The sequence below is a fragment of the Haliotis cracherodii genome, unplaced genomic scaffold, assembly GCF_022045235.1.
Source record: "Haliotis cracherodii isolate W230 unplaced genomic scaffold, xgHalCrac1.p SCAF_7, whole genome shotgun sequence".
Classification (NCBI taxonomy): domain Eukaryota; kingdom Metazoa; phylum Mollusca; class Gastropoda; order Lepetellida; family Haliotidae; genus Haliotis; species Haliotis cracherodii.
This window is the reverse complement of record NW_027266330.1, coordinates 44,540,211-44,553,891: the sequence shown is the minus strand read 5'-3', so window position 1 is coordinate 44,553,891 and position 13,681 is coordinate 44,540,211. Positions and strand designations below refer to the sequence as shown.

General features: G+C 40.3%; 1 protein-coding gene across 2 annotated transcripts in view; it reads left to right on the top strand.

Annotated features, from left to right (window-relative positions):
• The window catches only part of LOC139447548 (RCC1 and BTB domain-containing protein 1-like), a 197,052-nt gene that overhangs the window by 49,750 nt on the left and 133,621 nt on the right, over positions 1-13,681 (top strand). For both annotated transcript variants that reach the window (XM_071228951.1, XM_071228952.1), the window contains exon 13: positions 8,867-8,964. In XM_071228951.1, the coding sequence (XP_071085052.1) occupies positions 8,867-8,964 (98 nt within the window). The remainder of the gene's footprint in view (positions 1-8,866; positions 8,965-13,681) is intronic.

Here is a 13,681-nt window from a genome sequence, read left to right as displayed (position 1 = left end):
TATAACTCACAGAGGCCAATTACAATTAAGCTCGCTGCAGAATTGGATCAATTCCCTATGATCTCAGAACCTAGATAAACAGGTACTCATACCTCTCTACCTGCGCCAAGAACTAATCTGGAGATCAATGAGATCATGTCATGTCCGGGATTCCTCTCACCTTACCAGCTCCCAAACACCTGTTCACAGACGCGTCGGATTCAGGTTGGGTAGCTCACATGACCGACCTCCAAGTTCAGGTTTTATGGATCGAGACAGAAACAGCCCTACACATAAATCACAGAGAGATTAAAGCAGTCTATTATGCTCTACAAACTTCGAAAGATCACCTCATCAAATCATCCCTGATTGCCACAGACAACATGACACTGGTGGCCTACGTTCAGAAGCAAGGCGGAACGAAGTCCCTTTCGCTGTTGACGGAAACTACTCAGCTATTTGCCTTGGCCAACTCATTCAGCTGCCGGATGGAAGCGAGACATATTCCAGGTAACTGAACATACTAGCGGACAGCTTATACCGGAGAGGGAGGATCGTACCCAGAGAGTGGACTCTTCACCCAGACGTCTTCACCTGGATAACCTCTGTTTGGGACATCCCACATCTGGACCTCTGCGCGACCTGTCTCAACCATCAATTTCCAGTTTACGTCCCAGATCCAAGAGCTCTCCAGATAGATGCACTATCCATGGATTGGAAGGGACTGTTCGCCTGCGCATTCCCTCCATGGTCTCTCCCAGACATAGTCATCCTCATTGCTCTAACTTGGCCAAGCAGGACATGGTATCCCAGACTACTATCGCTCCTGATGGACGAGCCACTCACTCTTCCACTTCGCAAAGATCTCATGCGCCAGCCCAGTCTCCATTTCATCGCCTGGAAAGTATCTCGCAGAGAATGCAGGCCTCCAGGTTCTCTGAAGCTGCCTCTATGGCTGTTGCAAGATCATCCACCCAACAGATGGAACAAATTCACCCAGTGGAGACAAAGATATGGTCTAACAAATGTCACAATTGACATTCCCATGGTTGCGAATTTCCTTTTACACCTACAACAGGATTATATTATTCCGACATGGAACCATTGAAGGATATAGATCCACCCTCAATTCCGTTCTCCTGCTCGGTGGATTGTTGATTGGAACACATCTGGTGCTTAACAGACTCATTCGAACAGCCTAGAGGATATTCGCATTCCCGATTCTTCCCAAAATGGAATTTATCAGTCATCTTGTCTGCTCTACTAGCCGCTCCATACGAACCTCTTAGAAATGCTACTCTCCTCCAAAAATCCCGTAAAGCAGCATTTTTATTAGCCATGGCTACTGCATTCTCACTCACGCTCCCAACTGGATGTCCATCACCTTGCGGTCCCTACCAGACTTTATAGCCAAGAATCAGTCCACGACTACAGGTCGATTGGGTCACAGACATTATACTATTCACGCCTTGGCACCTACAGTGGATCATCCTGATCGCCTCCTTTGTCCTATACGAGCTCTCAAGTTCTATCTGACAACCACTCATCCACATCTCCGACATCGAAGATGTCTATTCATCTTGTGCAAGACCCACTTGGATAAAGACATCATTAGTGCAACGGTTGCGGGATGGCTAAAGACTACCATAGCAACAAGTTATCGGCAAGCACAAGATACTCATCCTACTATGGGCTCTAGCTCTGCCCACGAAATCTGAGCTTTGGCAACATAGCATCCTGGTCATCCGTGTCCGTTGAACAAGTCGTTGCAGGATGCCAATGGGGTTCACACAATAACTTCACTACTTTTTATTTACGAGACTTGTTGGGGATTTATTCCTTGGGACCTATTGTTGCTGCCCAGGCGATTATACACCCCTAGTTTTTCCTCCTTTCTTTGAGAAAAAAAAAGGGGTGGGCGGGTGATGGAAGGGGGGGCGAGGATCTGACATCAGCAGCTACAGAAGGTGTGTACACCTTTAACCTTGATCTACTAGTATGGTATATAAGGAATTCAAGGGCTACCCGTATTAGTACAGCTGATATGGATAACGTCAAAGGTTCTGGAAATGACATCTAAACCAGTCAGATAGAGACCTGACGTCATTTAGAACCGGAAGTGATGTTAGATGTTTAGATGTTTTGGAAAGAAATAACGTTTTTCCCGCCTTTTTGCACAGAAGAGCTGAAGAGCTGAAGAGCTACATGTGCTATAAGGAGAACAGTGTAGAGGACTTCTGTTGAAAATCTGAAGACTTAGTAATAGTGTGTCTGCAGCCAAAATACAGTATTTATGGCTATGTTGTAATAGAGGTAGTATTCTTGGAATTATTAACATTAATAACTTATGTTTAATGATTGCCATGATAAATGAAAACACTGAATATTTGTTCTCACAATCTCATTGCTACAGAACATAATTATATCGTGTCAGCTGAACTCTGAAATGCATATGCTGAAATTGTTCACCATGAATAGATTTCTGAAGACATCTTAATAAATTTCTCTTTATAGCATTCATTGTTTTGATATGTCACAGATTGAAAAAAAAATATTACTTGAATTGTGTGTTATGAGAGCTTATGGCATGGCAACATCCATCTGTCTGTCCATCATAAACTTTCCACTTTTCGCCATTGCTTCTGAGCCTACAAGGTCTGCTAAGGTTTTACTTTGCAAGTCTTGTCCCAAAACTGTCATCACAGGACACCAAATATTGGAAATATCCTTTTTAGCTCTCCTGACAGAAAATCAAGTGAACTAATGGCCTTTGATTGCGTTCGGTGCAATGTAAAAATCTTCTCCGATAAAATCACACTGAAACTTCACCTACTTGTTCCCACCAACAGGCCGTAAAAAGTTTTTTCAATATCGCTGTCTTGGTAGGAAAAAGCATGTGAAGTTTCTTTAAGAATTGACTTTCACTTTGTACCTTCATAGAGTGAAGGCCGAACTGCATGACTATGTATATAACTTCTATGATGTACATTGTTAAAATGATTTATGACAATGTTGATATTGAAAAATGTTAAACCATCAGAGTACTGCCTTCAGACTAAAGTTTTCATGCGTAGTAATCATACACAACAAAGTGCCTATAATTCTTTAATTCCACACCAAACTTGCCGACACGGCAAACAGAGATGTCAATGAGGGATTTATGACCTAAAAATCACGAATAACAACAGTTGTACAGAAGTTGCAAGCTTGAAACAGGAAGCATCATTACATATAATTAAGGTGTGTGGGTCATGAGGAAAGGCAGGTAGTTGAAGGTTTGTTTTGGGACTTACCTGCAGCAGACAATCTTTTTGTAACATTGGAACAGAAGAGGAAGTAGTGGCGTAAAACATTATGCACATAACTAATATAGATTAAGTGTGTTTGGATTGTGTCTGGGTACATCCAATCTCCTGGTACTGCCTACCCAATACTCAGCCATTTCTGAATGCATCGTTATGAAAGTTCATATCAGTAAACATGTGGTATATGTCCTATTTTAAGGATATTTAGACTTTTGACTGCATGCTTTGGACTTCAGTCTCCTTGTTAAATGTGTTTTCCACACCTACTCACAAATCTCTTGGTTTATGAAGTTGAATTTATACATATTATTTATTTATCCCAGCAAAGGTGTATCTAAAACTTACACTCAGAATTTGAAACTGATTGACCAACCATGGCAGCCATATTGAAATTATCATTTACATTAAGTAACATATTAGGGTACATGATTTGGGGAATATTGATTTTGCACCCAACTTAAGTGTTTGACCTTCACATACGCCACTTTCACTGCCTTCTTAGTATCTCCTGTGAAACACACCTGGGTTAACTATGTGTACCAGTATATGGTCTCAGCAGTCAGGTCGCTAAATGATTTACTGTTACATGTTGAATCTCAAATTTAGATGCAAACTTTCACAACTAGATAGGAACATCAGTGAATAACCACGCAAGATCAGTGAACAATCAACAAATTATATTGAAATACACAGGATTAGGTTTACAATCATAAAAGGAAAACCAATGGATCAAATGTCGAAGCAGGAATTATAATAGGCCCTATTACACAAGTCAGAGCACTCACAAATGTCCAGTATTTGTCTCAGTTAAATGTCTTGAATGAGGCATGAGCTCTGTTCTCAAGTCTTGAAAAGTGTGCATTTTTTAATAGGTAACCCATCTGCATAAGTCAGGTCGTAGCAGGAAGGCCTCGAATGGCCCCAATCTCATTAAAATCAGATCTTAGTTCTGTCCCCACTAAACAAAGATCTGAGAACACCCCATTACGGGTGACGTCAGACCGATCTTGGACAAACTTTGACCGACCAATGGAATGACTGACAAAAGTCGACATTAGCCAATTAGAAGGCAGCTTCCTCGTGCTTAATTACACTAATTTCAAATTGGTGACTACGCTTCGAAAACATATTTGGCAAATTCTGGATTAAAAATTGAAACCTGAACAAAAGAACATTATGGAATGGCTAATAGATGGTCTAGATTGTATGGATCCAGTCGTTAAGCCCGTAATTATCGTTTGGAATACCCTGTGTTAAAATTTTCGTGGCTGCATGATTAGAAATCACATTCCGACTGTCACTTTCATGATCTTGTAAGCGATGATCTGATTGGTCAGATGAAAGGTCGTTCTGACGTGATCCCTAATGGGATGTCCTCAGATCTTTGTTTACCGGTAGTGAGAACTAAGATCTGATTTTAATGAGATTGCGAATGGCCCTCATCCCCTCTGTCTAGCTATTCGTTAATTGTACACCCTATTATGTATCAATTGCAAATCATATTCTTTGTATTATTTAAATATTAGATAAATAGATAGAGAGCGAAGATGTTCAAGAGCCTTGACTCTGTGTTACATCCCCAGCTATAATTAAGATATTGTTATTTTGTCTCTTGTAATAAACTTGTAATTAGTCTCCTGTGACCTTGGCTCTTTTCTAATTCCCCTAGACAACCAGCACTTCATGTGGGAGGGTTTGTTGTTTTGTAGATCAGAACGGAACTACAGTCAGGAACAGATCATGAAACTTGGTACATGTGTTGTGTAGATCAGAACGGAACTACAGTCAGGAACAGATCATGAAACTTGGTACATGTGTTGTGTAGATCAGAACGGAACTACAGTCAGGAACAGATAATGAAACTTGGTACATGTGTTGTGTAGATCAGAACGGAACTACAGTCAGGAACATATCATGAAACTTGGTACATGTGTTGTGTAGATCAGAAAGGAACTACAGTCAGGAACATATCATGAAACTTGGTACATGTGTTGTGTAGATCAGAAAGGAACTACAGTCAGGAACATATCATGAAACTTGGTACATGTGTTGTGTAGATCAGAAAGGAACTACAGTCAGGAACATATCATGAAACTTGGTACATGTGTTGTGTAGATCAGAATGGAACTACAGTCAGGAACAGATAATGAAACTTGGTACATGTGTTGTGTAGATCAGAACGGAACTACAGTCAGGAACATATCATGACACTTGGTACATGTGTTGTGTAGATCAGAACGGAACTACAGTCAGGAACATATCATGAAACTTGGTACATGTGTTGTGTAGATCAGAACGGAACTACAGTCAGGAACAGATCATGAAACTTGGTACATGTGTTGTGTAGATCAGAACGGAACTACAGTCAGGAACATATCATGACACTTGGTACATGTGTTGTGTAGATCAGAACGGAACTACAGTCAGGAACATATCATGAAACTTGGTACATGTGTTGTGTAGATCAGAACGGAACTACAGTCAGGAACATATCATGACACTTGGTACATGTGTTGTGTAGATCAGAACGGAACTACAGTCAGGAACATATCATGAAACTTGGTACATGTGTTGTGTAGATCAGAACGGAACTACAGTCAGGAACATATCATGACACTTGGTACATGTGTTGTGTAGATCAGAACGGAACTACAGTCAGGAACATATCATGAAACTTGGTACATGTGTTGTGTAGATCAGAACGGAACTACAGTCAGGAACATATCATGAAACTTGGTACATGTGTTGTGTAGATCAGAAAGGAACTACAGTCAGGAACATATCATGACACATGGGGCTCAACACATATGTTCCATCTTTTTCTAAGATCTTTTGCTGAAACATCAAAGGTGCCAACTGTACTTAATGCTGTTATCATGGAACTGTTCTGGGTGAACAATACCTTCCAAATGGCGTGCTGGTTTTCTTGGGGAATTAGTCAGCAAAGAGCCGGAGTCACAGGAGACTAATCACAATTTTATTTATAAGAACAATTAACAATGAGCAAGTTTCAATATCTTAGAAAATAACTGAGGGGGCCACAGAGAGTCGGTACAACATTCTGGGCTGTGGGAGAGAGATCTGTTTGGTGAGAGTCAAACCCCTTCTCTGCCCTATCATGTTGCTACAGTATGTATTTAACAAAATATTTAACAATAAAAAGAAATATGATTGGTTGATACACGATTGGTTGTGCCCTATGCTAAATGAATGGCTAGACAGAGGGGAATACTTAATCCTGTTAATCCTGTTGGACTGGCACTAATCTTGTTGACATATTTACTGGATGCTCTGAAAGAGATTATGGTGTCACTATAAACGAGCTTGTGTTGGGGCTAATCCTTAATCCACTATAGACGAGCTTGTATGGGGGCTAATCCTTAATGCACTATAGACGAGCTTGTATGGGGGCTAATCCTTAATGCCCTATAGACGAGCTTGTATTGGGGCTAATCCTTAATGAGTCTTAATTGAAATAATTGCTGAATGTTATTCTAATATACCCCGGTAGGTGATGACAAATATACTTAAATAAAATAATTCAAGGTAATCTATGACATTGGAAGAAATATGGCAAGATGATGTCAACCATCTCTCATGCTGCAGGCTTATCACAAACATATTCAAACCATTGTGTCCATGCCACAACAGTCACAAAGTTGTCTGAGGTGGGCACTGGTGCCTCCAAATTATGTTTGTCTTTGGACAAAGGAATGGGTCAACAGCAGTCTACTGCAAAGGAATGAGCAATCCTTGAAATCTTTCCCCGGCCACGTAGGAATATACGGTAATGAAAACGCCGATAAAGCAGCTAAACTATCACTCAAAATCCCAGAAATAAGCTTAAACTTACCCATCTCAAAATCAGAAATTAAAAGTGTAAACAAACAAAAAATCACAAAAAAATGGCATAACCTATATCTAAACTCAAATAGCCAAATCAAAAGAGTGCTCAGCAAACCACTAACCAAACCAAAAATTCTCCATCCATCAAAAAAAATCAACAGAGTAATCACTAAACTCCAAACAGGACACACCAACCTAAATAACCACCTAAAAAAACTTAAAAAACACACTACAGGTAACTGCCCACACTGCAAACAACCAGAAACCCCAGAACACGCACTCATCCACTGCACACACTACCTAACACATCGAACCGCATTACAAACCACCCTCAATCTAAACAAGGCTCTCACTCTAGAAGCAATACTAAACCCACAAAATAAACTAGAAAACTTCAAGGCCTTAGGCGTATTCTTAATAAAAACGGAACTAATAAAACGCATCTAAAACCATAATAACCTACCAAATCAAAATCACATAAACAAACAAACATCCACCATACCCAGCTCCCTTAGTTCTCCTCCCCAACCCCATCGGCATCTATTCCAAATCTCAAAATTCCCAAATTATATATAAGCAACCCCTAAAGCCCCCTCTTGGGTTGCACAGACCACCCTCGCCCCTCTCGGAAACACATTAAATGGCCTGGCCGGGCCCGTGTGCGAAATACGCATCAGTCGGAAAGCGCACGTTAAATCTCCAAAGTAAGTAAGTAAGTAAGTAAGTTTGAAATCTTTCATAACCACATGTACACCTCTTGCTCAGCATATAGCATTTAGCAACATACTGCAGTCATGCAAAACGGGCGCTATATTTCTCTTTCTCTGAAATGTTCGGCCCACGGCAATGCCATATCATGTCCCACTGAACTTCGGCTGGCTTTGTTTACATTTCTTAGCTCAGCTCGGCCCCACAATGCACTAGTGAAATGTTTCGAGTCACATGATTAATTTAAAACAAATTAATATAAAACTTAAATTTAGAATTCCTACTTATTGCTGAACGGGCTCATGGATAGCCGCACAGTAAACGGATAATGAAATGTGACATATTTAAATAACAAACTACCCATTTTAGTGGTGTTGTATTATGTTCAAAATGTAAATATATCCCTAAAGATAAGGGTGCAGGCAATTAGGTGGAAGAGCCTGTCAGTTCGCCCTGTCCCAGGGTTTACAATTAAGATCACAGGTCATTACGGATTGGATTTGGAAACCAGCTAAAAAAAGCCATAAGGCTAGTTGTAAATTCAGCATCTTAGAAAAGAAAGGATCCCCATGCTTTTAAATATAATAGTTCAGGGCAAAACTATACTTTATTACACTACACACGGTGGGTAGAGCAAACATTATTTCTAAATGAAAGCTAACATCATTGACCCCCACCCCCCTCATACTGTTGACTACAAATGCATTATTTTTCGGAGATGCAGTTAGCCCATTAATACATAAAGAATTTTTATATTTGACACAACTTCACTCGTTCACTCATCACACTTAGACCCAGGCTCAATCACCAAATAGCTACCTAATTCTGGTGTCTTTTGCAGTGATATTGTGGGAATATTGCTAATAGCATCATAACATCCTATTCACTTGCTCATTTCAGTGAGATTCTTTTATCAATGTATTTTTTATTGTACGTTATTGCTGATTTGATATGATGTTCCAGAAAAAAAGGAGTGATGTACAGGTGTTTACTTGTATCATAGAATCATATGTGTTTCCCAATTTCAGCACCATTGAGATCACCCAGTATCCATACAGTGTGTACCGTGCCTTCCTCCAGTACCTGTACACAGACCAAGTGGATCTCATACCAGAGGAAGCAATAGGTAAATAGTATGACGGGATCCTTGTAGTTTCATTGTTTGTTGTTTATGCTGAACTCGGCAATATTCCAGCTATATGATGGTGGTCTGGACCAGTGATTGACATCATGAGCATCGATCCACGCAATTGGAATATTATGACATGAATCAACCAAGTCAGCTGACCACCTGATCCCGTGTGTGGCCTCTTACGACAAGCATAGTCGCATTTTATGGCAAGCATGGGATGCTGAAGACCTATTCTAGACCTATTATCTTCACAGGTCTGTAGGAAATCAGCGGTAGAAATTGGCACTAGTCCCATAGTCCTCACCAAATTGCCCAATAGTTAAGATATCATAAAGACTAGCAGAACAACAAACAAACTAGTGGACAAAAATGGTTATTTTCTATCGCTGGGAATGAATTGGTATCACCACCACTGCATTAGCCAAACGTTCAGGACATCCATGGACACAGACACTAATTCTTTCACCAGTTACAAATGAATGTCTGAAGGGTATCATATTTCAATCAGACTGAAAACATTAGAGTTCTATGTTCATAATATGAAAGAAATGTGTTATGTAGATAATCTACACAAGTGTCATGTGATCCACCTTAGTAACCTCCGGTGTCATGATCTATTGTTTTCTAAAGCTTGTTGACCTCCCATGATATATACTGGTGGGCTCGACTGAGCTTGATGACAGAAATAAGTCTATGTTACCTCTAATGGGGTTTTACAAACTCTATGGGTATATTTAGGAGACGAACATCACATATTTTCCGATTTCCTGGTGTTATTGAATATGTGTTGCCTGGAAATTTCATTTCAAACCAACACCTGGTTATTGACATGATACAAAAATGTTGTCAGTAATTTTCCATCACTCACTCTTTCTCACTGTGAACTCTCTCAGATGAGGCAGACATGACGTCTCTCTGGAATGATCTGACATCATGACCCAATGCCTTATGCTTCCATGAACTGAACCTGCCCGACTAGCAGAATGTTGAAAAACTTAATACTTGATTAAAATATAATGTAGTATTTCTTCAAATTTGGGATTTGGGATCGAATGATACTTATTAAGAAAAGAACTCACATGAAAAGATTTCTGGATCCAATCACCATTCAACAATGATTTTCAAGCAATTAGATTGCAGAACACACTCCCATATAAACTGTATGGTATTTAGTAATTGAATCTATGTTCACTACCAATAGGAGGATGGAAGGAAAGTCAGTTCTTTGGAAATAGCTGTGTGTTCAGTGAACAAGTACAAGTGAAGTAATACTTTTGAATATAAAACCTTAATTACATCATTGCAAAAAATCCTGTATTTCAGCTGTCATTCAACTATGAAATGTTTATATTTTTAACAGCAGTCCTCTTCGCTGTCAAGTATCCCTAACCAGTTGAGATACTAATAGTATTTATTTTCCTAAACCTGTGCATGAGCAGCCAGGAAGTCTTCACTACTTTCCTGTGTGTTCTTCTGTTAATTTCAAAACCTTTTTCTAAATTGTCATTGTACATGAATTGGTAGTTTTCACACTATAATAATTTTGGCTCTTCATTTTACTTAGTGTCCTAATAGACTATATCTTCCTGATCCAGCTATTGTCTCATCTAGGATTCCTATATCCAGGAAGCCTACTTACATGTGCCGATCCATCCCAGCGACACAGAAATTGCTCCATTTCATCTTCAATGGGACTTCAACTCCCAGGACAGCCAGACAGATTCTTCACCATCCTGCCCCTATGTTCAATAGTGGGGATTGAGGATGAACAGGAACTTCTACTATGTCTGGTGTGTGCCCTGCGATGTTTCATTTGACACTCTAAGGACTGTCAAGGACAATGCCGCCATTTATTCATCCCTCATGAGATTCGAGCAGTGGTCTCTACCATGAGGCTTCACAGCAACTGTTCCATCCTGGCGCTTGGATACAAGAACAAGATTACAAAATTATGTGTTCACTGGAGATGCATAATTCTAGTAAAATCTAGATTTTTTTTTAATTGTATGCTTATCCTGCATTACTTTATCTCAAGTGCCCACCCATCACAGAGCTGCCTCCCCACGATGTTTTCAGATGCTCTGTTTCAGCAATAATGTACTGATCAGTGACATCACGCATTCTGTGGTCACATGGGAGCTGTGTGATAGAGTTAGCCACTCAGCTAGTTGGAACAACTTTTTTTGTCAGCATGACCTCACACAGCTCTTTCACTCTGTCAAGAACAAGCAGTAAATTCATTCAGGAGTAATGCAAGATAAGAATACAAATATAAAAAATAACTAGATTTTACTAGAATTACGCATCTCCGGTATTCCTAGTTCCGAAAAAGAATACGACCGACATGAGAATGATAATCAACCTAAAGACCTTCAACTGGGTCATCGTTCACAACACCGGACCAGTTGTCACTCTTTTCATGGGGATCAACTTGCCCATACACTGGCAACCTCACAGTTCCTACTCAGAACTCAGACACACCACTGGTCTGTCAACCACAGGGTTCACAGGGGATTGGCCGGGTGTGGAGCTTGAACATAGTCGATTCAGTAGGACGAATTACATGTCATGTGTCAAGAACTCAGACTGTAAACGTCTTCGACCGTAATCAAGTCAACTAACCTAATGGGATCTGTGCAGTGTATTTGTACAGACTGGCTTGCATGAACACTGCAACCACTCGACCAGGCGCCTGTCGCTGTACATCATTGTGTCCGATTCACAAACTACAGAGGACATCTGATGCCTGCACACGCAGTGAATGAGACACCACGCCCATCGTTGAGTCAGGATTAGAATCAGTGAATAATGGTTTTCAGAAGAGATTACTGTCAATTACACAGGGAGTTACTAGAGGCAGATCCCACCGGGTCCTCTGGTATATTCTGGGAAAGATGTAATAGAGGTAGTGGATTCGCAAGAATTATGGAACAATAGTTATCATTGTTAATAATTCTAAGAATACTACCTCTATTACATCCGAAGTACTCCCTCCCACCACCCCAATTCATCTACCCCTAGTGGTTAGATGTGGGAAAATAAGTGAGATTCCCGCCATTACGCACATCATAGCTTGGGTTGCTATTGTGCTATATGTGGAACAACTAACTGTGTGATTGACAGTGAAGAGGGTGTCTGTTGAAAATGTGAAAATGTTAGTTTAGTGTGACTGAAGCCAAAATACAGGATTTATGGCAAAGATGTAATGGAGTAGTAATCTTAGAATTATTAACAATGATAACTATTGTTTGATATCTCTGCCAATATATGCACCATTTAGTGAAAACATATGAATTAAGCTCAACATTTTATGAGAAGGTGAGAACTGTGGAGAACAATTGGTTCATTAGTTAAATCTGTACCGGTAGAAAAAACTCTATAATGCTATGATGTCTGAGTAGATCAATTGTTAACATCAACTGCAATGGACATTATTATCCCCCGCCTCGAAGTGGAAGGGGAATATAGGAATGGGTGCCGTCCGTCCGTCCTTCCGTCCTTCCGTCTTTCCATCCTTCTGTCCGGCCGTCCTTCCGTCCGTCCGTCACATTTCGTTTCAGGAGCAGATCTTGAAAACCGTACCATATTTCTTCACCAAACTTGGCACATAGATAGATCTAGTGGTAAACTGGTGCCTTTTGATAGTTTGGGATTTAAATTTTTTTTTTTTTTTGAGTTTCCATGGCAACGACGTGGATTTAGACTGAAAATGGCGGTAGTCCTCGTTTCCGTTTCCTTCTTTACAAAAAGGCCCAGTGAACATAGTTCACAGGAGCTAATGCATTGCACACACCCGACATGTCATATTGGCGGGGGATGTGAGTATTTCATGCTTGTTTACTTCATCTTAAATATTTTAAATATTTAGTCTATTATGACTGATCCATTACCACAACAGGTAAATATTGTATGTTTTTACAAGCCATTTCTACTCCACTGCCCGTTACAACTGGGGTGTCTGACAGCTGGGTTATGCTACAGATGCTCACTGATGAGGCAGATGGGCACAACTGCAACCTTTGGTGGGGATGTCGATGGATAACATTGGTGTGGGACACATGACTAAACAAGTCCTCAGTGTATGTCACCCTGATGCTAGATCCCCAAGAGGACAAGCTGTCCATGGATTGGAAATGGTTCTTAGCATATGCCTTTCCCCGCTTGGTCCCTCCTATAGGAGTAATTTGGAAGATTGAAGACACAGACTGCATGATCATTTCCTTCTTCATTTTCAACAGAATGTTTAGTTTCTCCACAGCACCATTGAAGAATATCACTCTGCCTTAACATCAGTTCTCCATCATGAAAAGCTAACTCACCCTGTCATCAAACCTCATGAGATCTTTCCTGTTTGAGAACGTTAAGATCCCGTGCACATTCTCCAAGTGCAACCTCTTGGTTGTTCTGTCTGCTGTCTTGGTAATTGTGTTCAGACCTTTGGCATCTGCCATGTTATTACAAAAGAACAAAAAACAGTTCATGCATGCGGAAGACTAATGTTTAGCATCAGGACCTTACCAGTAGATAGATAAAAAACAATCTACTTCCCTGGGATGGCTGGTACATAGACAAGACATGATTCCCGGCCTTGGCAATGGTTTGGCACTGTCCGGTCAGCATCTCTGTCCTATCTAGGCTCCTTGATTCTACTTTACAGTGACACAACCGTTTTGGACATCCAGGAATTGCCTCTTCATTTCATGTAAACCGT